Here is a 27,188-nt window from a genome sequence, read left to right on the forward strand (position 1 = left end):
CAGGTGTAGGTCTGGTGAAAAATCGTAAACACATCAAAGAGGGAAGTAGGCCTTCGTCTCGGATAGGCAATTATACAAGCGGGTTGAAATATTCCACCCTAGTTGTGTAATTTACTATTTCGTCCCAAGGAACAGAACACGATTGTGTCTGTCCGCTGATTGAAGGCATTCACAATTTACTGGTTTCCTAATATTGGACTGACTGTAGAGACACTGAAACTTAAAGTTTCGATCCCGGTATCATGAAAAAGTAATTGCTTACCATCCGTCACTATCCTGGGCATTTACATCGCAGCCAAACTCGACCAGAAACTTAACAATATCCAAATGACCTGCACAAATGGCGTTGTGCAACGCGGTGATGCCTTCGTCGTTAGCCGAGCTGGGATTAGGAACTTCTTTTGCTGTTTTTTTAACCAACTCCAATTCTCCTTCGAGACTGGCGTCCAATAGAAGCGCCAGAGGATCAAAGGATACCCTCCTTGACAGATTAGCTTTGCCCGTCGTTGATTTAAGATTTCCTTTCTTGCGTCTTATCACCTCAGTTTTAGCGTTTGAGTCGGTATCAACTTCCGGCTTACGTTCTTGAGCGGCGGCGTCTTTCTTCAATTTATCTTCAATATTAATTACATTCAAGGCTTCAACAATATCCGAGTCCTCGAGTTTCTCATTACATGGCACTTCATCATCTATTGCTGAGGGTATTTTCAAATTACTGTGATCGATAACGTCGCTGGATACTAACGATTGCTGCTGCTGTTCTGTTTGCATAAGATCTGCTGGTATCTCAGTTTCGGGAAATAAAAATGCCGGTGGCATTTCAATACGTCGGTTTATTGACACATGGACGTTTGATTTTGAATAACGGAGTCTAGGCTGCTCTGACAGTAGAACTTTTTTTAGTGTCAACGGACGCGCTTTTATTATCTGGTGATTACCGATCACTGGAACTTCATTTGGTGAATCTGGTGGTGGTTCGGTTGTTGGTATCGGCGGGATTTCTTCTTCTTTATCACTCCTATAAATTTAAAATAATGAATTAATTTTTTTATCAAAAATAGTTTACTAGAAACGGGGGAAAATGGGCCACTTAAAATTTCCAAATCTCAAATTAATTTGCTATTTTTTAACAGAAAAAAATACCGACACTTTATTTTTAAAAAAATTTAATTTTCTAATTTTTTTTACGGAGGTTCATTTTGTCTGACACTAAATTTTTTTTTTAAAAATAGTTTAGTAGAAACGGGGGAAAATGGGCCACTTAAAATTTTAAAAATTTCAAATTAATTTGATATTTTTTATTAGAAAAAAATACCAACACTTTATTTTTAAAAAAATAAAATTTTCTAATTTTTTTTACGGAGGTTCATTTTGTCTGACACTAAATTTTTTTATTAAAAATAGTTTAGTAGAAACGGGGGAAAATGGACCACTTAAAATTTTAAAATCTCAAATTAATTTTCTATTTTTTAACAGAAAAAAATACCGACACTTTATTTTTAAAAAAATAAAATTTTCTAATTTTTTTACGGAGGCTCATTTTGTCTGCCACTAAATTTTTTTTTTAACTGAGAAAAAATTTAATCAGAAAAACAACACGATATTTTTTATCAAAGCCCATTTTGCCTGCCCCTAGGCTGGTGCGATATTAGATTTGATTAATTAGATGGGTATTAATTAATAGCACATACAATAACACGAAACCGATTGATGGGCTAGCACTGCGCAATGATTAGTGGGATGACGGACTAGAGAGTTAATAGTAAGTATCAAACTATTGTCACTCGGTCATTGTATTGAATGTTAGTATCTATTTCGGTATCTATTTATTTGTATCGTACGTGTCTGTCTACAGACAGGGACACAGATTTCCTATTCACCGGCCAAATCGATCGCGTACTAATTAACATTTATAATTAAACTGATAAACGTAATTGGGTCTGAAGTTTCTTTTTTCACTTAGACACCAAGTAGAAAGTCATAACAGTAATTGCTTATCAATTATCACGAAAACTCGTTGCGTAATTTTGTTTTTATTAAAAATAAGCTCCGAGATAAGCGCGCTTAATTAATAGCAAGACTAAGATTCAGAGCAAGACCAAGACCAAGAGGAAGAGCGAGAGTTTAAATAAAAAATAATTGTTTGAAGATGATAATGAATAGGGATTAAATGTAATTATCAATGTTGATATACAGACTAATCCAGGAACTCACCTACTGAGTATAACGGGTGACTTAACTCCCTCGGGGACTATCGTATCAACAACTTCAGGCTTATCCTGACTGTTCAACCTAGGCGGTGGATTAGGTTTAATGGGTTTAGGCGGTAGCGCCGGTTTCATCTTGTCCTCGGATTTACTCTCGATAAAGTTCACCGTTTTCCTGTCGCTTTCCGTCACGACGGCTCCCACCGACGCCTTATTTCTTTCGAACTCGTACAACTTGTCCGGCTTTGCTGGTGGTTCCAATTTCGTCGTATGGTCATGCTTCACTGGGACACTGGGCTCGTACTTATGCGTCGTCGTCGTGGTGGTGACCGCCGCGGTGGTTGTCGTGTGCTCTTTAGTCATCGGTACCTCAGGATATTTATTAAACTCTTGCTGCTGCTTAAACTGTTGGAAATTTGAGGCTGGATCGTATTTGTGCTGGGAGTCATGTTTGTACTGTGAGTTGTGCTCGTATTTTGTCGTCCTGTTTATTAAATTATCGTGTCCTTCGTGTTTGTTGTACTGATGAGTCATTTGTATTTGTTGCTGTTGCTGTTGTATTGATCCATTTTCGTGTTTGTTTTGCCCTAACTCGTATCTAATCTGCTCTTCACTAACATTAATTCCTAATTTTTTGTTATTATTGTCGAACTTCAGTCTATTAATGTCGTTAACGACAGCGTCGGAGGTCGTTGTTGCTGAAGACGTGTTGACATTCGTCGTTTGATTGTAACTCAGTGGTGCGGGATAGCCAGGGAAGTTTGCGTTCCCCAAATTACTAAGCGATGCTTGGGGGAAATTATTTAAAGGATTTTTGTAATTCGTAACGTTGTGCCCTTGGGTGAAATTATGTCGCGGATAAGTCGTTGTGGTGACTGTCGTGGCTTCAACTGCTGTGGTCACCGACTGCTGCTGTTGTTGCTGAGTCTGTGCTTGCGAATTTGAATTCTGGATATTCGATCGCTCGGCATAACTCTGCATCTGCTGCGGTCCGGGATGACCACGACCGATCAGACTTAGCGTCTGCGGCATCACCGGGTGAATTTTAGTTGAGGATGTCTGATATATTGGGGATTTAACGGGAAAACTAGGCGCTACACTTGACACTGGCTTTGCATGGGTCTGTAAATTACGGTGATTATGTGATTGAGTTATGGATGATTTATCCTGATTGATTGACGCTGATATTGTCGGGCCTGGCTTGACATGACTGCTAATCTGGGGCTGCGTAACCCGGTTTGGTCCTTGATTTTGATTCTCGATACTGCTGGTTTGATTGTTTATAAGATTGTTATTGTTAACGCTATTGACATTTATGTTACTGCCGGCTGTTGTTGTGATATTATTGTTATTATTATTGTTGTTGGTATTGTTATTAGTCGAGTGCACTAGAAAGTTTACAGACTGCGTTGGAAAAGTTTGAGGACTTGTGTGCTGAGGCTGTTGCTGCTGTGGTAATTGTTGGGGTTGTACTGAAGGCTGATTTATTCCTAGAAGTTGTGATTGACCTGAAGTTTAAATATTTTTTTATTATTACTTTTTAATTAAAATATTAATTATTTCAGAAAATATTTAATTTTAAATTTATCGATCGTAAACTAATTGCAAATATTTGTACTAGACCCCAGTGTTGAAATTTTAAAAATATAATAGATTGTAGTTTAAGAAAAAAAAATTGTTCTGTTGATTTTTATGGTAAAATTATTGATAGTGACTGAGATATGAAGGCTCGTTTTCGGAGCGCGTTAGGGTGACACCGTAATAATTATTGATATTAATTGCACATTAGTCGAATAAGAATTTAAAGTTTCATAACTTCTTTATTTTTTCTAAACACGTGAATTAAAAATAATTAGTAGTATATTCTTTAATTTAAAGGTTTAATTATTTATTTACTGTAAAGCTACTGAATGAACATTCGCCCTTTTATTCGTAATTTACTAAGGAAGGGGACCAACGAATTACAGGAGAGATTATGATCCTTTAAAATTAAGTTTCAAAGTAACGACTCCATTAATATCATCTTCCCACTTGATTATGAAATTAATACCCGACTATCACATATACAATTAATACCAACATATTTCTCCATAAAAAAAAATTATCACTTTATCTGCCGTTACTTTATAAAAAATTTTTATTAATTTCTTATCAAAGATTGGACTAATTTGTACACAGAAAAAAAATTTTCTAAAAAAGAATATTTACTTTCAGTATGAATTTTTTTTTCTGTGTAACAATTAAAATTTATTCTGATTGGCAAAATAGATTTAAAATAACAGCCTTGTTAAAAAACCAAAAGAAAAATAAAAATTTTACCTTGAATGTGTGACTGTGATTGACTGTGTGCAATTTGCTGCTCTAACTGCTGTAAAGTTGCACGTTGTCCAATTTGCGAGGCGCTCTGACTATGCTGAATTTTATTACTATTATTTTTATTGACATCATCGTCAATGGGTTTTAGATTAACGGTGAATTTAGTGTTGTACGGTAGCGTTTGATACTTGGGGTCATTTTTATTTATATTAAAATTATTTTCATTGTTGTCGTTGTTGGGTATATGACTGTAGGGTTCAATAGCTGCGACATTACCCGCTGGTCTCAGTTTGTTGTTGTTATTATTATTATTATTATTATTAGTAGTATTATTATTGTTATTATTATTATTATTATTATTGTTGGTAGTTGATGTAAAGTCTTGATGTTTGTTTAGCTGATCAGTGAGACAGGGAGTCATTGTCGTACTTGTAGAACTTGTTGTTATTGTTGACGCAGAGGTAATTTGATGACGATTATTTGCTATTTGTTGTTGGGTAAGCAGACGTTGATTTAACGCCCGTTTACGTTGGAGTCTACCCTGCAGCTGTGCTATTCTTGCGTCAATTGATACCATTTCTGCTTGACGCTGCGCCAGGACCAACCTTTGCTGCGACACCACTTGGTTTTGCTGCTCGTTCATTTTATTACGGAACTGCAAGGACACAAATTTGATTTATTATTAATGAGAGAGTTGATTATTTACTGGTTGGTTTGTTTAATTATTTAAAGATTGAAGGGGTACCATAAGCTCACGACGAAGTTTCTCGAGCTCAGCACTGGCTGTAGACGGCACTTGGCCACTGACACCACTTCCAGCAGCATTTCCGTTGTGTCGACCACGCAACTCCTCGAGTTGTCGTGTCAGCTCCTCAACCTTTGCAACAGCCAACGACAATTCTTTTTCCTTTTCATTGAACAGGGCTCTTATACAGTCTAGGTCGGAGGCTGTAAGTACATACAATAAAGAAAAAAATATATTATATATAAGAAGACACTGGGGATTAGTTTTGTCTTGGGTAAAAAAAAATTTATAAAAATAAAACTTAAAATATATATAGAGGGATGCAATATAAAATCGATGGGAGATTGTCATGTTCTATAAAACCTGAGACAATAATAAGAGGCTTCTGATTTATATTGTCTGCATCGACTTGTCTTTAATTTTGACATTATTATTATTTTAATTCAGTTTTTAAAAATATTCTTTTTTACTTGGGGTAAAATTTTTATCGATTACTTTAAATTGATATATTTAGTAAACTATGAAATTTATGGAAAAATTACATGAGACCTTTTTTGTAGGAAATTTAATTCTCTACAAAATTGATATCATTAATTTTTATCGTAACTCTGATAGTTCATCCAGATTTTGAATTCAAAGTTTTGGAGAATGAAAATTTGTTATAATGAAATTTTTTTTGGGCTGAATTAAAATTTTGAACAAATTAGAGAGTTTGCGCACAAACTTCTTAGAATATCATTTGTAGAGAATTAAATTCTCTACAGAAGTCCTCTCATTTATTTTTATTGTATCTGCAATAGTTTGCCCAGAGTTTAACTTCAAAGTTTTTCAGATGTAAATTTTTGACGGAAAATTTTTCTGTGAAGATTTTCGTCATCAGTATAAAGGTACAAAGTTTAAAAAAAAGTCATTGTTAAGAACAAGTTGATAAAGAAAATTAGAAAATTATTATTGAAGACTTTTTAATTTACATTTGATGAAATTTTATTTATTGTTACCATTAATCAGTCAATTATTTTTGTCCAGTACAAAGAAAATGGTAATAAAAATATATTTGAACACACTGGTAGTATAAAGTCTTTGATAGTCCGATTAGAAGTGAAGTTAACGATTACCTATAATTTTAAACTCTTTCAGACGTTAATAGCTCCATAAATTCCCTCGCAAAAGCTATACCGTATCGTTGTATACAACGTGAGTTATTCCCAAAGATTGAAAGAAAAACTATCAAAGAAAATTGGAAATGAAAATATATATATTTACACAAAATCTAAATGTCAAAAGTAAATAAATAAAAGCCGAAAATACCGAGTATTGGAAACCGATTTTTATTTTACAAAATAAATAAATATATTTGTTTAGTTGTAAAAATTATTCAGTTGAATTTTTTTCTACAAACGATCGATTTACTCAAACTTTCATCAATAAACTTCAGCTTATATTTGATAGAAAAAAAACGCATGATAGTTTTTTTATCAGCATGAACATTTTGTTATTTTTAATTAACTTTAAAACTAATCAGATACTTTTAATATTAAAAAATATTTCCACAAAGTTTTCCTCGTTAAATTACTAAAATTAGTGTATTGTGGCGTAAATTACTGGGGCTTATCCGCGGTGTAATCAACTCTCAAACTATGTCGCTATGAAGTGAATTTAAAGTAAAAAAAAAAAAATAATAATAAAGACGGGGGTTAGGAGGCAGTCTTTGAAGTCATTATATTGCTATTGCCGCACCTCTGTGTCTCAGATAGTTTTTTATCCACTAACTCTTTTCATAGTACCTCGCTCGTTTATTTGGACATATATATATGTATATACGCGTGGGTCGCGGTCTTTTATGCAGCTCACAAGACTCGCGCGCGCAGCTTTAAATGAAAAAGACAAAGAAATTTTCTCTCTCTCTCTCTCTCTCTTATTTATTATTATTTTAGTATATATATAAAACAAACCACACTTGAGGTGTGAAAAGCTCTTTTCAAATTTTATTCCTTTGTTTATTATTTCATGAGTCAGATAAAAAAAAATTTTTACACAAATTTTCTACTAAAAATTTATTTGTAAAATCGTGATAAAAAGTTGCGATTAAAAATGCACGGAAAGAAAATTATGGAAACTGTTCCCATAATTTTGTGAAATTTTTTCCTATATCATCATAGGAATTACAACCATAAATTATGGGAGCTGTTCCTATAATTATAGGAATGTTTCCCATAATTATAGGAATAGGTCCAATAATTTATAGGAATAATTTCTATAATATTATGGGAATCATTCCTATAAAATATAGGAACTATTCCTAGAAATTATAGGAATCATTCCCGTAAATTATAGGAACCATTCCCATAACATTATAGGAATAGTTACCATATCATTATAGGAAACATTCCTATAATTTTATGGGAATGGTTCCCATATTATCATAAAAAAATTAATTTAAAGAAAAGTGTGGCAATAACTTTTACAATACACAGAAATTTGATTAAGTATAGAAATAAAAATTCAAACATTGAAAAAAAAATCCATATTTAGCATAAATATTAAAATTTTCAAAAAAATTTTTTTTAACAAATTTAGCGTTGAAAAAGCATCATTTGGATCTCTCCATATTATTCGGGAAATTTCTACACTGTTTTGCAAAAAAAAAAATTTTATGATATTTGGGAGTGGTTCCCATAACATAATGGGAATAGTTCCCATAATATATTATAGGAATGGTTCCCATATTGGTATAGGATCTATTCCCATACCATTATGGAAATGGTTCCCATAATGGTTTAGGAATTATTCTCATACTATTATGGAAACTATTCTCATAAATTATAGGAACGATCCCTATAATAGGATAGGTATTATTCCCATAGCATTATGGGAACCATTGCCATAATGAATAGCAAAACTTTCCATAATTTTCTTTCCGTGTGATGAATAATCTTGAAAAAAAATACGCTGACACTTAAATTATATTCTCATTGGTAAGTATGAATGGCATTATCGCGTAGCTTTTTATAATGCAGAATAGACATCAGCATTTGCGCTCAGGATGCTGGTATGGGGATAAAACTTTTGTGGACGTGATGAGAGTGTGGGTAAAGTGGTGAGTATAGAACATTTTGCTCTCAGTTCACAACTTTTTTACAATTGAAAGATAGTATTATCTATACATATATACATTTATACATACATATATATGTATATAGATTGAAGTAAAATAGTGTGGAGCAGAGAAGTAGAATGTAGAGAGTGGGCTGTGGGTTAAGAGTTAAAGAGACAGACATTACAACATTGCATTTTCCAACATGACCCATTTTCACCGTATAATTCATATCGAAACTATATTATAATAATATAAGTAAATTTTCGATTTGTGACATCGACATTTCCTGAATCGCTCAATAAATATAAGAATAAAAAGTATCAGGGTAAAACTTATAATAATACTAAAGTACATTTCATATATGAAGTGAATAAATATACTCTTTGCTCTATAACCTTTTCTATTTTTTTTTTTTTATTTCAATCCTATTGTATTGATGTAGTGATTTTTTTTATTTCCGCTGTATTTAATTCGTAGTTTTATAGTCGAGTGTTGAAGAGATTTTTTACTGGCATTTTTAGTTATAATTCAGTTTATATTTTTTTTTTTTTTGAACATAATGGGGGATTATTTTGAATTATTTTATAGACATAAATGGATGAATTGAAGTATGTAGTTTAATATATATAAGCTGAGAGGTAGAGTAAATATATATGTATTTATTATTTATATAAGTAGTTAAGGAATGTGAAAAGGTGGGATTATTGCGAACTATTTTCATGAATGGATAGAGATAATTCTCGTGAGAAAATATATAATATTAAGTAGGAGAATAAAATGAAATAAAAGATAAAGAGGATAGTGAATTTTTGGACGGTTGGGTTTAAAAAACACGAGAATGTCGTTTAGCTGATGTGAGAAGTGGGATGAAATTTAAAAAAAAATAAAAAGTATTGAATGAAAAAGGAAACTGTTGAAGAGGAAGAAGTTTAGGTGTCGGCGGAAAATAATGCAGTTGGATACGTTCGTGCGGTTGCATTCGAACGAGTATTTTATGTATAAGAAAAAAAGTACGAAAAAATATAAAAGAATTTAAGAAGTGGAGAACAAGAGCTTTTTCAAGAGTGAGCTCAATCATGGCATTGATGTATATATTTTAAGAAACAAATAAATGAATTTATAAATCACTGAATATATATAGAGATAAGATTACATTGTATTGTATAGATGAGCAATACAAAGTTATTTCCGATTGCCGCTGAATGAGCAAAGTGGTTTACCAGTGGATGCTTTTTATTTTTCATTCCCTAATATATAGTCTTTGGGTTTATATATATATAAAGACGATTCAAGAAGACAAGATGCGCGGAATTGTATAAATTTCACGTATCGAATAAACGTCCACTGACATTTGATACCCGTATTTTCTTTTCGTTTGGTATCTAAGGTCGATTTGTGATAGGAAGCAATATCGAGACAATTTTACCTTTTTCCTTGCTCGTTTTTTTATTTTATTTTTCTTCGAGATGCTCTTCTGTGTTGGGGATTTTTTTTTTACTTTGTATCAAGTGATATTGTCTTTCTTTGCTGATTTATAATGCTAAAATTTATTTGGGGTGCGTTATATACCATAGGCTTATAAGGATTCAACAAAATTTTATTGTTTTTATAGTGCTTATTTTTTTTTTCAAATGTATACTATTCGAGATAAGGGATGTTCATGAAACTTTTATTCCTAAGATTTTTAGGGTATGAATTTACTGAACAGGTTCGTGTATAATGGAAGTATTAAAAAAAAAATTTATGATCTGAAGATTCTGGTTATTAATTAGTTACTTTAAAAATTTTTTCCGGAATTGACTGGTTCAGGGGACAGGATTATCCTAATATCTGCTTAGGACACTCGAGGATCTTCAATAGTTTCTTTGTCCGATTATTTAAAAATGTACTTCCTTGAAAATTTCTAGTTGGACTACACAGAAAAAAAGGATTTCTTGGCGCAAAAAATTTTTTCTTGTTCTAAGAAAATTTTTACTTGACCCAAGAAATTTTTTGTATTATAAAGTGAAAACAAAACTTTTCTTGGGGTAAGAAAAAATTTTATCGGAACAAGAAAAAAATTTTTTAGGCGAGAAAAAACTTCTTGAGCCAAGAAAAATTTTTGTCTTCAATTCATCATACAAAATATTTCTTGCGCCAATAAATTCTTTTTTTCTGTGTATCTATTGTGAAATCTCTATTTTTAAATAAATTAGGCTTTGACGAGTTCGTAAAAGCTGCATTGTCATTTTGAACGTAACACACCCCCGCGTTACGAGTCTCGTAACTTTTACATGATTTTAAATTCACACTTTGCAATTTTCGTTTTTATTAAAATATTTTACGGTCTAAAATAATTCAAGTACTTGCATATTCACATAATTTTTTAGTAATCACTAAAATTATTGTAAATCCAATAACTATGTAAACTATGAAAAATTTTCGGAGTGAATGTGAAGCGGATGTTTTTTTATTTTTATTTGTTGAATTCCCTCGGAATGAAATTCGCTACGGCGGGAATTTATTTGAACATCGAAATTTCGAATCGGTGAGTGGATGCGGGTTGAAATAAAATCCACATGAATTCAAAGTGACCTCTGAAAAAAAAATTTTCTATTGACTCCATATGCGGAGTAATTTTTTCCAACTTCCGGAATTCTGATTCAAATAAAATCCGCATTCACTCCCGATTTTTTCGGTGTATTATTTACTGATCAACTATAAAAATTTTAATATCACTTTTATTAAAATATAACAAGTATTTTACTTATTCATAAAATTTGATAAAAAAATTTTAATTAAATTTTTTTTTCATTATTAAGTGGTTTATATTAAATTCTTTTTTACTCTTGAATTTTATACAAGAACGGATTTACTTGAGCTTTGTAACTGCACGCAAAGTGCCAGCTGTTCCTCTTACAGAGTGCATATCAAGTTTAGCTTCTTGCTTTTTAGATGTATATAAATATATATTAAGTCCTGAATGTAATTTGTTTTTATTGTTTGCTCGAACAATTGTCTACTCGTGTTACTGCTAAATTTAATCTGTTTTATTTACCGAGTTTCCATTCTTCTAGATTAAGAATTATTTTTAAAAGTCAAAAAAAAAATTAGATCATTTAATTGTTAAATAGAATTTTAAAGTTATAATAAGTAATTAAAAGTTTGGTCATATATAAAAAATACGTGAACTTTGGCCTTTCGAAGTTATTTGATTGAATCGCTTGGCAAAGAATTTAAAGAGTACAGGACACAGAAGTGGTGTAATGCAGTTTGGATGTATATAGTTTCTGCAGAAGGAAGTTAGTTTGAACTTGTGCTTCGTTTTATGTCAAAAAGAGCCAGACAAGTGAGCACTATTGTGCAATTCGTGGATACATACGTACATAGATATACACGGAAAGAAAATTATGGGAAGTTTTGCTATGCATTATGGGAATGGTTCCCATAATGGTATGGGAATAGTACCTATACTACTATAGGGATGGTTCCCATATATTATGGGAACCGTCCCCATAATAGTATGGGAATGATTCCCATACCATTATGGGAATGGTTCCCATACCATTATGAGAATAGTTCCCATAATATTATGGGAACCATTTCCATATCATTATGGGAATCATTCTCATACTATTATGGGAATGGTTCCCATATTGGTATAGGAACTATTCCCATAATGTTATGGGAACCATCCCTATAATATCATAAATTTTTTTTTTTGCACAATAGTGTAGAAATTTCCCAAAATTTGAATTTTCTTGAATGTTTTGTGCTGACAAAAAATTCTTGTTAAAAATTTTAATGTTTTTTTTGCCAAATACGATTTTTTTTTCAATGTTTGAATTTTTGTTTTTATGTTTAATAATATTTCTGTGTGTTGTAGAAGTGATTACCACACTTCTTTAAAATAATTTTTTCATGATAATATGGGAACCATTCCCATAATATTATAAGAATGGTTCCTATAATAGTATGGGAATGGTTCCCATAATATTATAGAAAGTATTCCTATAAATTATAGGAACCATTCCTATAATTATAGGAATCATTCCTATAGTGTTATGGGTATCATTCCCATAATTATAGGAACTATTCCTATAATTATGGGAAACATTCCTATAATGATAGGAACCGCTCCCATAATTTATGGTCGTAATTCCTATGATGGTATAGGAAAAAATTTTACAAAATTATGGGAACCGCTGCCATAATTTTCTTTCCGTGTAGACTAGAAATACGATTCGCGGGGAAGGGGAGAAGTATAAAGTTAAAAAAATTTCCAGATGAATTGTTTTGTTGGTGAGAACAGAAAATTGCCGTTTTTACTGGCTAGAGTAACATCCATTCGTGCAAATGAATTTGTTCCTTTCCAATCACTTTTTTTTTATTTGCTCGAACACAACTTTTTTTAAAAATTTTTATTTCGCTGTACATAAAATACTATTTTTTCAACATACACGCGGACACTGAATTTTACGTTTCTACTTTTTATTTATTTTTTTTTTTTTGACGACAGAAAATTTTTTTTACGATGAAAAATATTTATCGCAATGCAAGATAAAATAAAGTGAAAGCTCCAATTATCGAGAGTATCACAATTATTGACATTTTATTGTTCGCCGTTAATAAAAGTTTTTTATACATCATTTAGTTGCAATCCAAAAATACACTGGATTAATAAAAAAATATAAAAATCTATATTTGGCTGTTGTAATAAAGATGTTGATAAAATTTACAATTATAAAAAAATTTAATAGCTTGTTATTTTTATTATTTTCTTTATATTTAATTAAACACCAACTATCAGTTGATAAATTTAAATAAAATTCCAACTTCAACTCGGAGAAGTTTTACGCTTGAGATATGCTAATTATTTACTTTTTATCGACCGTTAACTTACACGTGATTATAAAAAACATTTTAATCTCTGGCGTCAAGTTAAAAATAGACGGATTTTTTTTTTATAATTTTTTGATTATTTATTTATTTATTTATAAGAAAGTCCTTTTTTCTGTGTAATAATTAAACGAGGGTTAAACGAGTTGAGTAGAAGTGGTATCTAGTTTAATGCACAAGGAATTAATATCGATTTATCGTGTACTTTGGATCATAATGATCACGCAATATGAACAGACCAATGGACGTAAGCCTGTAAATTCGTTATAAGTTATAGCATGTCAATAATTGGGACATTAAAGTTATTTATAAGCAATAATGTGTTTATATTTAGTGTCGGGTATTATCAAGATAATAATAATAATTAATTAAACTATTTACGAGCCTACGTGGAGATAATTTTTCAATGAAAATTATTATCTTAGAGCAATAAACCCGGGAAAGGACAAAAAAGACAAAACGTAATCCGGCTGCGGGAATAGAAAGTAAATTCCGCAAAATTTATTTTAAAATTTTGAACCCCTGCAAGATCAGCAAAAATCGTCAGAAAAAAAGTTTTAATTTATTTTATCAACTTGGACGAATTTTTTGTAGGATCTAGCCAAGTTTTTTCATTAAAAAGTTACAAGAAAAAGAACCCATGGAATTTTTCGTTATTCTAAAAGTTTTAAATAGCCGCCATTTCTAAACTAATTAATCGATTTTTTAAGCTTCGAACTCGGCCAAGGAAGCAAGCAAATTATGGAAAAATTTTCAAAAAGTCGCGGTGTGAATACAAATTCAAATTATTTATAAATTTTGAAAAAGTGTTTTGTACTTCAACGTTTACTCTCATGGTAAAAATAATTATTGCAATAGAGAAAAAAATAAAAATTATTAGATTATATAATATATTTGATATATACTAAATATATTGATTAAACAATGTCTAGTCATGTCAATAATTGGACTAATTATACAAAGAGGTAAAAAAGTTTTTTTTTTTCATTAAATAATTGACTGAATTTCTCAGTGGGAAAAATTATTGATAATTTAAATTTATTTTGTGACGGATTAACTATTTTTAGAGGAGTTAAAATGAAATCTATAAAATATATATATTTAATAAAAGATAAAATTTAATACCGTGTAAGATAAATTTGAATTAAATTTTTACGACTGAATAAACTTGACAGTAATTATTACCAATAATTTATTTGATAAATTTTTATATTGAGGTCAAGTTTAGTACGAAATAAATTTATTTTTTTTTTTTTTTTCTAATATTAACTTCAAATTAAAGTGGTAATAATAAAATGAATGGAGAGTTTAAATTGACCTTCGTTAATTTTAGGAGTACATTGATCGATAAATGATATAAATAAGCAAGAGAGGATTGTAAAAATAAAACAGGTGAAATTTAGGTCGTGATTAAGTAATTTAAGATACAAAAAAAAAGGATTTTTTGGTGTAAAAAATTTTTACTCGCCTCAAGGAAATTTTTACTTGATCTAAGAAATTTTTTGCATTATAGGGGAGGGTGGTGCAGAGCGGCCCCCCTAAGCCAATTATTACTTTTTGTGGTTTTCAACCATAAGATCACTTTACTTTTGACCTATTTCGAACAAATTTATGGACATTTTGCCAAAATTCTGAAAAAAAAAAATTTTTTTTTGTGGGACAGAGTGGCCCCCCTCCAAAAGATGATAAAAAAATTTTTTTTTTTCGTTTTTTTTTAAATTGTTTTCATCATTAAGAATGTATTTCTTTCTCTTGACAACTATTTTTGGTTTTATGTTACTCGAAAAAAATTTTTTAAGGTGTAATAAAAAAAAAAAACAATTCTATAGTTTTACTTTATTCCAAAAATTTATCAACTAAAAGAAGAAATTTTATTTTTATAAATTTTTAGTGACCAAATTTGCCTCATAGAGAAACGGCTAAAAAATATGAAAAAATAATTTTTTCGGAAGTTTCGGCTGGTCCATTTTGCCCTAGGTGTTATGCGTAGGGCTAGAAATGTGGAATTATAATAATTTTTTTTTTAATTTGACGATAAAAATATGAAAAAATCAGTTTTTCAAAATTTTGGGCTTGTTCATTTTGCCCCAAATGTCATGCGTAGGGCTAAAGATGTGCGAACATATCGGATTTATAGTAATTAGTCGAAAAAAAAAAAATTTTTTTTGATCAAAATTTCAGGGGAGCCGCTCTGCCCCACCCTCCCCTAAATTAAAAACAAAAATTTTCTAGGGGCGGAAAAAAATTTTTTGAGTCGAGAAAGAAATTCTTGGGGCAAAAAATTTTTTTCCAGTCCTTAGAAAATTTTTGTCTTCAATTCATATCGCAAAATATTCGTTGCGGCAAGAAATCCTTTTTTTTCTGCAGTGTAAGTTTTTTTGACATGAAGATGATAAAGATAAAGTTGTTGAATAATGAAGTTTCAAGTGAGTTTTTTAGAATTTAAAAATAATAGCAAAGTTTGCTGTTTTTAAAAAGTCACTTTTAAATTTTACGAGTGTATATGTGACGAGTTAAATCTTTATTTAATAGATATAGATATATAAGATTTATTGTTAGTTGAGAATTGTCTGTCAATAACAGCTGCTATTCACTTAACTTTGACAAACTCAAATATCATTAAAAGAATCCAACATTTTTTCATTTTTTTATACTTTATTCTTTTATTTACTCTATTTGTTTAACGCTGAAAAAATAAACATCATTAAAAAATAAGAGTAAATAGTAAGAAAGTTAAGAATATTATATATTTACTCAGCCAATTACTGCTTTAACAATAGACAAATAATGTTGCAAGTGAAATAATGCGGTGGTTGTAATTGAAAACCAGCATTTTTTTTATTATTAAGAATTATTTCTTTAAAGAAAACAGACTCGAAATTAGTCGGAAGTACGATAATCAAAATGAAAAAACGTGATAAAGAAAATGAGCGAGGGAACATAAATGTGAGAATAGCAAAGCTGCAGGAAGAGAAGAGAAAGAACCGGATGTATTTAATACAAAAGCTCTCATTGCTCGTAATATTAAAAAAAAAAAATTTTATTCGTTGATAAAAAAAATATTTATAAATAATAATTCAGCGCCATTTGTTTTGATTTTGACGGGAAATTAAAATCCAAAGTAAATAGGAATATTTATAATTAAAATTTATTGTTTATTTACAAAATAAATAGAGTGAAAATATATAAACTGAATAAACAAAGCAAAGATATTACTCAATGGTTCGTTAGATAGAGGTAAAAAAAGGTATTATTGTTATGAAAAAGTGTGTACGGATGTATAAATAAATAAAAAGGAAAAAAGGTAACACAATCAGGCACCTGATGAAAGTGAAGCAGATATTTTTCGAGGTAGAAATAACCGAGGGCGATGATGTGGATTCGCGATGAATGCCAGCCAGTGAACACAAGGATAGATCAACCGAAGGATACTACCCGGGTTGAAAGGGAAGAGGGAGAATGGCATAATCCGGGGATCAGCATGTGCACCACCATCGCGAGAGACTGGATGCCCACATACGGTACGATATGCCGCCAGTGGCTTACCCACATATTCATATTTCCTAGTAAATAGATATGTATACAGATATATAAATGTATAAATGTATATATGTATGAGTAGAGCTATACAAGCTGCATACTCGTAAATATACACTGTTAAAAAAAATAGTAAATTTCCAATATGTTTACCAAACATATGTTATGGAAATTTACAATTTAGCGTATTGTAAAACTAAACAGTAAACAATATTTGTAAAATTACAATGTCTCTCTGTAAAAATGATATTCAAATTGTACAATCACAAAAAAAAATTGTTATTTTACATTATTTTTGTATAAATCAGATACGTATAGTAATTTTACAATAGTATAGTTAAAATTTTAACACCAATATGGTAAATTTATTATAAATTCATGTAATTAAATTTACTATAATTGTTGGTAATATTAGGGACAAAAATTTGATTTTCAAATTACTACTAAATATTTGAAGATTTACCAAACACCAATTTAAATTTACTTATTTTCTTAGGAAATAAGAGATTGATATTGTAATTTTCCATTTCCTTTACATTTATCTCGTACAAATTGTAATTTTACGATACTGTAGTGTACATTTCAATTATGAGATGGTAAATTTATCATAAAGATTTGTGATTTACTTTACTGTTATTATTGGTAAAACTACAACAAAAGATTTGTTTTTGAAATTACAATAAAATTTTTTAATTTTTACAAAAAAATTATTCAAATTTACAAATTTCATTCGGAAATAAAAAATCGATATTGTAAATTTACATTCCTTTTGAATTGATCTAATACAAATTGTAATTTTAAGACACTAAAGTGGACATTTCTAGTAAAATATGGTAAATTTGTCATAAATATTTGAGATTTAATTTACTGTTATTATTGGTAAAATTACAATAAAAGATTTGTTTTTGAAATTACAACAAAATTTTTTAATTTTTACAAAAAATTATTCAAATTTACATATTTCATTAAGAAATAAAAAGTCGATATTGTAATTTTACATTTCTTTTGTATTGATCTAATACAAATTGTAATTTTAAGACACTACAGTGGACATTTCAAGTAAAATCCGGTAAATTTATCATAAATATTTGTGATATAACTGGCTGCAATTGTAAGTAAAACCACCATAACAAATTGGTTTTTAAAACTATATCAAAACATTGAGCTATCAATCTAATATTTATTTAAATTTACATATTCTCTTGGGAAATTTTAAATGGATATTTTAGTTTTGATTTCTGAATTTTTCGCATTAAATAAATCAGAATTTGGATCTTACGATATACTAGAGGTGGAATAAAGGATTTATTATGAATATTAGTTATTTAGTTTATTGCAATTATTAGTAACATTGAAAACAAAATAATATTCTCAATAACTGCAAAATTTATACTGAACAGAAAACATGTACAGTAATTAAAAATGAGCCAAAATGAATTATAAGATGAAAAATTTTTTTTATAATTTTTTGAGCATTAGTCTTTTGTGTCCTGGCATTATTTTAGCTTATAATGAGATCATTGACATAAGCTAGATTTACAATCTGTAAGTTGAAATTATAATTTTCGGTTTTTCTTATCAAGTTACATTTTAACCTTAAGGTTCTCTATCTGCAATACATATTTTCATATTCTCTATGAATTTTTATACTTTCTCGTAGTTTTCCTTTTTTTTTTTATCACGTCTTATTTAAAAAAAAGGATCGGAAGTAAGTCTCTCGACCGTTGCCTTATTTTACGATCTACCGAAACGCTTCAAACATGCCCTCAGACTTTTTTTTTTGTACTTTTTTTTTTCTCCAACTCTTTTTATTGTTTAAATATTTTTCTGATTCTACCATGTTATAGGGACGTTTTCAAATAATAAAGTTTATTTATAACAATTACAATACTTGGAATACTGCAACGTTAACATAATTAATTAACCGATAATAAAATAACTGTAAAGTATCTATCTTCAATTTCATAACAAATCAATTATCAGTTTTGAAACGAAAAAGATATTTTACACAGTCTACATAAAATTTGTTGAGGCAGAATAAATTGACAGTTACCCATAATTTTATTATTAATTAATTAAATCTTGATTTCTACAATTTTTACCAATATTGCATTTTAACATACTGTGTGCGTGCTTTTATTCTTAGAAAATTAAAAAATTTTAAATTATTTAAAATTTCTTGTGAGTTTGCTATACAGATAAGCATTTGTTTATGAGTGAATTTGCTATCAAAGAATAAAGACTATATACATGTATAAAAATAACTCTCGGAAAAGATGTATAATCATATTCTTATACATGAAACGACACATACGCGTTAATTGTAGCAATGTATAGTATCGTTATATTTCATGTTATTTAAGAGATATTCAAAAACATTTACGGGACTAAGTTATTAAAATATACAACTGTGTGTTTGTAGACGTTTGAAAACAGCCAAATTCTTTTGCTTCTTCCTATACCAATATATGGACCAAAAACTAAACGGTTTGAAACCTTCGATGTTAAAACAAAGCAGTCAAGACGTAGACCATATTTTTGACAGAAGAACTATTAAATTAAAAATTGTCGTTACAATTTTTTTAATTCATTTGATAAAAATTATTCAGAATTCTATGTAATTATTCGTAGTTATATTAAATTGTGATAATAATAGTAAACTGAGAATTGTAGAAAATGTTTCTCTTTCTTTTGAAATTTTCTCGATCTACCATCGAGTTTACTTTTTCTCTGGTCATAAAAACCTCTCTCATACACGAGCCGGGACCAACATGTGACTTGTGACGTCAAAGGTCCCAGGACAAAGGTCTTAGTTTTATTTAAGAAACAAACAACACTTAGCCGATACAACTAGAACACAAAGCCCTTCGTCTCCGGGAGGAACATACGTATTCTTTTAGGCACAAAGTGAACACGTTAGCGACAATTACAATAAAAAAAAACAATAAATATTAATAAAAATAATCAGTGTGAAATTAGTGAATTTTTAATTGTGCAAGTTTTTTAGTTATTCATTTTATAAACAATTTTAGTGAAGTATAATAAACTCATTAAATAAATAACTAGTGATACAGATCCAACAAAGAAGCATTATATATTTGGTCTTATAAAAGGTAAGCATCCCATACGAATCAACCTTATAGTAACTCTGTCTTTAAAGCTAATCGTTTTGTGTCACTGCTAAAGAAAAATATGTGAATTATTGCTATCTATTTTTATACAAATATAAATAATTTTTAATAGTCATCAGCTTTTCTGAATTAAATTGTCTATGAGATTATAATACTTTTCAATTTAGAAATAATTTAGTATTAAACACGGATTTTTCATATTTCAACTTAACTTTATTAAAAATTGATACTTTTTATTAATCTTTTTTTTAGTTGTTTAAAAATTACTTTATTTAATAACATGAAATTATTTAATATCGATACAATTTATGCTTAAAAACTAATATTACGTTCCTTGTGAAGATTAAAAAAATTTTTATATGAAATGAATTTATCTATTTTAGGCATTAAAAGTACCAATCAGTTAATACTATTTTATCGATAGTTTTTGTTTATTTTTTGTTCATCATATTATATAAATTTTTTGCAACAAGTATGTTAGTGTCACTAATCACCAACATCACCAAAAAAAATTGATATAGAGTCTACAGACACTCAGTCTGAGACTGAAGTACTGAGACTGAAAATAATAAAGAAGATTTAACATTTCTTTATTATTTTGTCAGTGCAAGTTACCTATTTTTTTGTTTTTAAGTTGTAAATAAGTTGAATTATTCAAATTTCAAATTTCGATTTCAGTAAGAATTGGAGGAGAATGAGCTGTTTGCAGTGACGCCAGTAACAAATCCGATATTAATTATCCGAGGTATTACATAATAAATATCATAAAAGTTTCTGATTTCAAGAGAATTCAATGTCATAATTATATATGTATGTATGTTGTTTTTTTTTGTTAATAGGAAAAGAATTACACGATGATAACAATCGATACAATGTAGTACTCGAAAAACAATGTCTGATTGGAGTAGATTCATTCTTGAAGGAATTTTAGTTACATTTTTATCGTACTATGTCTTTGGATTTGCTTATCCAAACAAATTAGAAAAGACAATGGAAGCTATTCAAAAGTAAGTTTCATACTATTACATTAATTTATCAAGTTTTATTGTAAAATACAAATGATGCATCATTTTTATTATTTTTTTTTCAGATTGTTTCTTAAAATTTCTCCACCAGGGAAGGGTAATAAGCGAGATGGAAATAAACGAAAAGCTATACTGTCATTCATCCGAAAGTAGCTTCATTTATAAAAGAAATAAATTATTATATAAATAAATAAAAATTAAAACCTTTTATAAAAAATATAATTCGAAAATTTAAAAAAAAAATCAAATGTATTCAGACAAAAATTTAGATAAATAAATTACAATTAATTACTAATTTTGCTAAACTTTACTCAGCTCTCAGCTTAGTGAAATTTCTATATGCGTATAGTAATGTTACTATACACTTTTCAAAAAGAATTCGAGCTATTTACTATATGCGTATTGTAATTTCACTAAACTTTCCCTCAATATAATTTTAGTAATATCTATTGAATTTATTGTAACTGTACTAAAGAATTTTCACACATAATCTTGACAATTTTACAAGATAAAAATTGTAATTTTACAAAATTTTTATTGGTAACTCGCGTAGTAAAATTACAATACGCATGTTGTAATTTTACAAAACTTTTATTCGTAATTAGTGTAGTAAAATTACAATACGCATATTGTAATTTTACTAAACTTTTATAGGTAATTAGTTTAGTAAAATTAGAATACTCATATTGTAATTTTACAAAACTTTTGGTGGTAATTAGTTTAGTAAATTTACAATACGCATATTGTAATTTTACTATACTTATAATTCACAAAAGTTCAGTGTAATTACAATACCTTTACTGTAATATTACTCAACTATTATACAAAAAATCTTTAGTAAAACTACAATATAATTACGAAATATTTCCAAACTTTTTTAAAACAAATGTTTAGTAAAGTTACAATACGCTCTATGTAATTTTACTAAACTAATATCCCAGAGATGTTCAGTGAAATTACATTACACATATTGTAAATGTACTAAGTCGATCACCGGAAAAAGTTTAGTAAAATTACAAAAAATTCGTTGTAATATCTCCAACTTGTAGACTACAAAATATATTGTAAAATTACTATACTGGTATTCCAAAAATACCATACGGTTCTGAGTTTTAACTTCCTATAATTGTTTGGTAAAATTCCACTAGAAATTTTTAACAGTGTATGGTATCCAGCCAGAGCTATGCTGAATATGGAGTTAACTTTACTACAAACTGTACTTTCTACTTTTGGGTATATTTTTATTTTTATATGGCTTTCTACGGATTTTCAATGTTTATTATGGTTTATTTATTTTTGTTACACTTATATTTATTGCTGTTTGCTTCTATAAAATATTTTTATGATTTAGGGGAGGGAGGGACAAAAGGGGGTACTTAAGGAAAACCAAGTTTTCGAGGACTCCAATACGCTAAATCTTTTTTTTTTTAATGATATTCAAAGTAAATAGAAGAAATTTTCAGTTACCGTTGAAAAAAAAAAATTTTTTATTTCTGCGGGCAAAGTGGGGTACCCCCTAAAAAAGGTAAAAAAAAATTTCTGGATTTTAAACGAATTTGATGAAGTTTAATTTTTTTTTAAGTAATTTACATGAAGAAAAATTATATTTTAAATGTTTATTGGATACACTGTTAAAATTAATTTTAAAATTACAATACAAAAGGAATTGAATTTTCATAACTAGATTTTTGAATTTTATTTTCAATGAAAAAAGCTTTAAATTTAATATACGTGATTTAATAATCAAGCTGGTATTCAAAATTAAGAAAAAAAATTTGAATTTTAATAAACGTACTTAAAATTTATACTTAATTTTTAAATTTTCAAAGCAAGTATTGAAAATTCTAAAACATATATTGAATTTTAAAAATTCTATTTGAAATTTCATAATATTTATTTGAAAATTCAAGAAAAAGTATTTGAAAATCCAAAGTGTTAATTTTAAAATTCAAAAACGTGTATTTTAAATTCTATATGAAATTAGTAATGAAATTTCAAGCACAAATGTATGTGTTTATTGCGTTATATACAATCTTTGAAAATTCAAACAATTTTTTTTACAGTGTACAAAAAAAGAAAAAAAATTTTAGTAATTTTTATCATAAAACAAACGTCATTAATATTTTTCAACTGACAATTGATTTTTGAAAAAGTTTACCAAAAAAAATTCAAAGTAACGCTTAATTATATTTACAGACGTGATTTTGGAATGTTTAAAAATTATTAAAAATATAAAATTTTTTTTTATCAAATTGTGGGGGTACCCCGTTTTGCCTACCCTACCCCCTTTTGCCCCCTTCCCCTAAATTATTTTTTTAATAGAAAAAAAATGGAAAAATTGATAAAAAAATTTAAGTGCTCGATCTAATTTTTTAATTTATTTTGAAATTTGTCAGACAATAAATCTTCGTATTGTGAAATAAAATTTTTATTGCACACCTCGAACGCGAAAGCGGATTTGTCTGATTTCTATGGCTTTTGATTGAGAAATGCTGATGCATTACCGATACTTGACAGAATTACTCGTTTTTCTATTTATAAGCTGGCATTTTATGTAAGGGAACTTAGTTTAGAATTCTGGTGCCGATTTTGTCTGATTCTATAGCGATGAATTAACGAAAAATTGAGCCATTAATTAATTGGCTTAAAAATAAATATTATTTTTAATGAAAATAATGAACGGGGATTTTGTAAAATTTTAAATTACGGACATAATAGAAAATGATATTTAATTAGTTTTATTTTGACGGTGAAGAAAATAGATATTGGTACGGTAACTTTACGGATGAAAGAATAAAATAATTTTTTTTTACACAGTAAACCGCGAAATTAAGCCAGTAATTGAACGCGTGCCGGTGTGGGTGGAAAACTCGTTACTCGAGGAACGATAACACGTAGTGGTCGTTTTCGTATGAATAGAATTGAACTGGAATGAGATTTTTCAAGTCTAGGATAGATATAAGTAACGCGAAAATGAAAGAAAACTCTTTAAAGAAAAGTAAAAGAATAAAAGAAAAATCCATTAAATTGCAGTAGATGTTATAGTGATTAAGAATAATTAGAGAAAATTATTTTTCCGGTACAGTCTAGTGATAAAAGAAATGAACAACAGAGACCAGATGAACTCAGATGCTCGTTAGCAGATAATTTTATTTACTTTTTACTATTTAAAATTTTTTATTTTATTTTCTTTGCGCTACTTTGTCGAATCCTCTTACTTTTATATTCTTTATCATCCTCCCAGTTCCCAGTATATTTAAAACTCAATTAAATTCACTTTTATAATTAATTAACTTTTTCGCTTGATAAATAAATACGAATAATAAAGGCCAGAATGTAACTCTGACAAAAGTTATTCATTAAATTCATTAAATTGCATCAGACATGAACCGGCTAAAAAAAAAGTTAATGACAAGAAATAAAAGGAGGTGAAAAAAAAAAAATTTGAAGTTTAATCGTGAGAAAAATAATTCAGAGCATGGACAGCAGATAGACAGACGTCTATCAAGGATCGGTGAAAAAATAAATAAAATCCAGTGAAAAAGGGAACTAAATAAAAAATAAGATCGTGAAGTCATTGAACGGTAGATTCAGAAGAACTGCTTAGTTCTCTACAAGAGAAGTACTGAGAGCTGAGACTGGTTGAACTATAGCTTAATTCACGGCGAGAGGCCACGATCTGCACTGCCGCGGCTTGAATATTCGCGTGTGTACTCGCTCGCGTGCTCATCTGGGACGTTGACTGCATGGGAATTTGCATCAAACCACTACCACCAATTTAGCTACATATATATAAAGTAAATAAGTAAAGCAAAGTTCCATCACAATCAAACCACCTAATAAACGATTCCCTCTATAATACTCTTACTGTCTGTTGAATTGGACCTTCATTACATTTCATCTCTCTTTTTAACAGTCGGGGATTTAACATCTCCCTCGTATCATCTCTCTTTTCCTCACGACTAACTCATATCCATGTCTCTTGTCTTCTTTTGCTCGGTGATGCACTTTTGCGTTGATTTTCTTTACAGTATCCTGCTTTGCCCTTCGCTATTCCCCGGCTGTCTCTTTGTACAACTCTTTATTTCTCTTCGTAGTACTCAGTACCTTCTACTTCTACCTCTTTATATAAAATATATATATATATATATATATATATATATATCTACCTCTACCTACTGCAGTATACTCTCTGATCGACCCGGGAGGTCGCAACGCTTGTTTAATGTCCCAGCAAATATTTGCCCGTCGATCCAATCGCCAATCAAGAATTCCCATTCGTGATCTGATTTCATTGGACTTTATATATCGATTTAATGCAATCACCATCAGTAACAACTATTTCGATCTAATTACTTTTTATTTACTATTTTTTTTCGTTAATTTCGTTTCTTAATTGACTAGATTTTTAATTTTCATTTTTAACTATTGGTAACTTAAATAAATAGGGGAAGGGGGGGCAAAACGGGATAGGCCGGCAAAATGGGATACCCTCAAAATTTCGTCAAAATTTTTTTTTCTCGAAAAACTTTCGAAAATGGTCAAAAATGACATCTAGTATCATTTTACACTATTAAAAGCTAAAAAAAAACATTTTTATATTTTTGGCGAAAAGTATAATATTGGCGCCAATTTCAAATTTTGAAAAGAAATAACAAGGAAAAACTTCTTTAAAAATATGTTGAGAGTAAATTTTATTACTTACATCAATTTAGAAAGACATTATTACATCAATTTTATTCACTTGAAAAAAAAAAAAAAAAATTTACTTTTTTTTTGGGGTATTCCATTTTGCCCGCAGAAAATAAAAATTTTTTTTCTGATGGTAGTCTAAAATTCGTTATATTTATTTCAAATAGAATCAAAATGAAGCCAATTTACGATATTTATGTCCCTAAAAACTAAATTTTTCGTTAAGTATCCCGTTTTGCCCCCCCTTCCCCTAATAATAATAATTGTTTTAAATTAATTAAAAGTTAAACTTACTCAGGGTTGCATTGTTAGCTCGTGACTGATCTGTTTGTGATCTCAGCAACCTTAGCCTATTAAGTTTACTTTGTTGCTGATCAAGTCGATGTCTCAGTCTTGCAAGTCTTTCCTGCTGTGCCGGTTCCTTTAAAACATAAATTAATCAAGTTAATTTTAGATGATGGAAAATAATAATTTCGAGGTAAAGGTAAACGATCGGATGGAGTACGGAGACTTATGAATACGGATGCTGAGATTGGATTATATATATATATATATATATATTTTTTTTTTCTTATCAAGGAGTATTTTATAAATGAAAGACTTGTTCATTCTGGGTATTGATGTATTGATATCAGTATTAGTTACGTTTTAAAATATATATTATATAGATGAATCTATAAATTTTTATTCAATTCAGTCATATATAGAATTTAAATGAATTTCGTTCCATTTATAGTGTATGAGTAATTCGAGTACGAAAGGATTTTTATGTATAAATTTTATATATTCATGTATAAATATCAAAGGTCGTAGATTGAATTACTATATAGACTGAAGTTCGTACGTTGAGATAAATATATTTAAAGATTATAGTTAATGGAATTTTTAATATCATATATATTAATATATTTATTGAAAAATTATTGATAATAAAATTTTGAATTGTTGGCTAACTTTTAAATAAATTTTTAATGTAAAAGACCCAATTATTGATTATGAAGAAAATTATTTTATAATAGATTTTTGCCTCTCGTAAACTTTAGAAAATGGAGCTGAGAGGTTTTACACTGAGGACGTCGATATAATCTCTGTGGAATCTGCAGTTTTTGTGCTACTTTCAGAGACGTCACGAAATATCATTTTTTTTTTAATTTTCTTCATTATAAACTACACTGGGAAAAAAAAATTTTTCAGACAGAATTTCTTGCACTAAAAAAATACTTTTTTTTTTTTTAAATATTATTTTAGCAAATAGAATTCTAGTTTAACTCGAGAAATTTATCTGAAAATTTGGGTCAAGTTCTTTCCCTTCATACAAGAATTAATTTTTTTGAAAATTATTTTTTTTTTAAGGAATTTTTTGCGAACTTTTTAGAATTTTGGATTTTTCAGATATCACACAAAAATGTTTAATAAAATTACTACTAATTGGGTCTTTGACCTCAAGTCAAACATGAATCGGATTTAAAAAAAAAAAAATTCCCGCCTTTTTTAAATTTTTTACTTGACCACCTAAAAAAGTAAAACTAAATCCATTAATTATAATTGAAAACCAAGGAT

General features: G+C 28.9%; 1 protein-coding gene and 1 long non-coding RNA gene across 5 annotated transcripts in view; one reads left to right on the forward strand and one right to left on the reverse strand.

The window, feature by feature from the left end:
* The window catches only part of LOC130670211 (apoptosis-stimulating of p53 protein 2), a 119,089-nt gene that overhangs the window by 5,773 nt on the left and 86,128 nt on the right, over positions 1 to 27,188 (reverse strand). For all 4 annotated transcript variants that reach the window (XM_057473490.1, XM_057473491.1, XM_057473493.1 and 1 more), the window contains 5 exons: positions 25,923 to 26,049; positions 5,269 to 5,471; positions 4,527 to 5,178; positions 2,215 to 3,715; positions 263 to 1,018 (listed from right to left, as the gene is read on the reverse strand). In XM_057473490.1, coding sequence (XP_057329473.1) covers positions 263 to 1,018; positions 2,215 to 3,715; positions 4,527 to 5,178; positions 5,269 to 5,471; positions 25,923 to 26,049 — 3,239 coding nt within the window. The remainder of the gene's footprint in view (positions 1 to 262; positions 1,019 to 2,214; positions 3,716 to 4,526; positions 5,179 to 5,268; positions 5,472 to 25,922; positions 26,050 to 27,188) is intronic.
* LOC130670216 (uncharacterized) lies at positions 19,299 to 21,190 on the forward strand. Its single transcript, XR_008990328.1, has 4 exons — positions 19,299 to 19,893; positions 20,590 to 20,656; positions 20,751 to 20,918; positions 21,002 to 21,190. It is a non-coding gene; the product is annotated as an uncharacterized LOC130670216 (long non-coding RNA).

This window comes from Microplitis mediator, chromosome 6 (assembly GCF_029852145.1).
Source record: "Microplitis mediator isolate UGA2020A chromosome 6, iyMicMedi2.1, whole genome shotgun sequence".
In the NCBI taxonomy this organism is placed as follows: domain Eukaryota; kingdom Metazoa; phylum Arthropoda; class Insecta; order Hymenoptera; family Braconidae; genus Microplitis; species Microplitis mediator.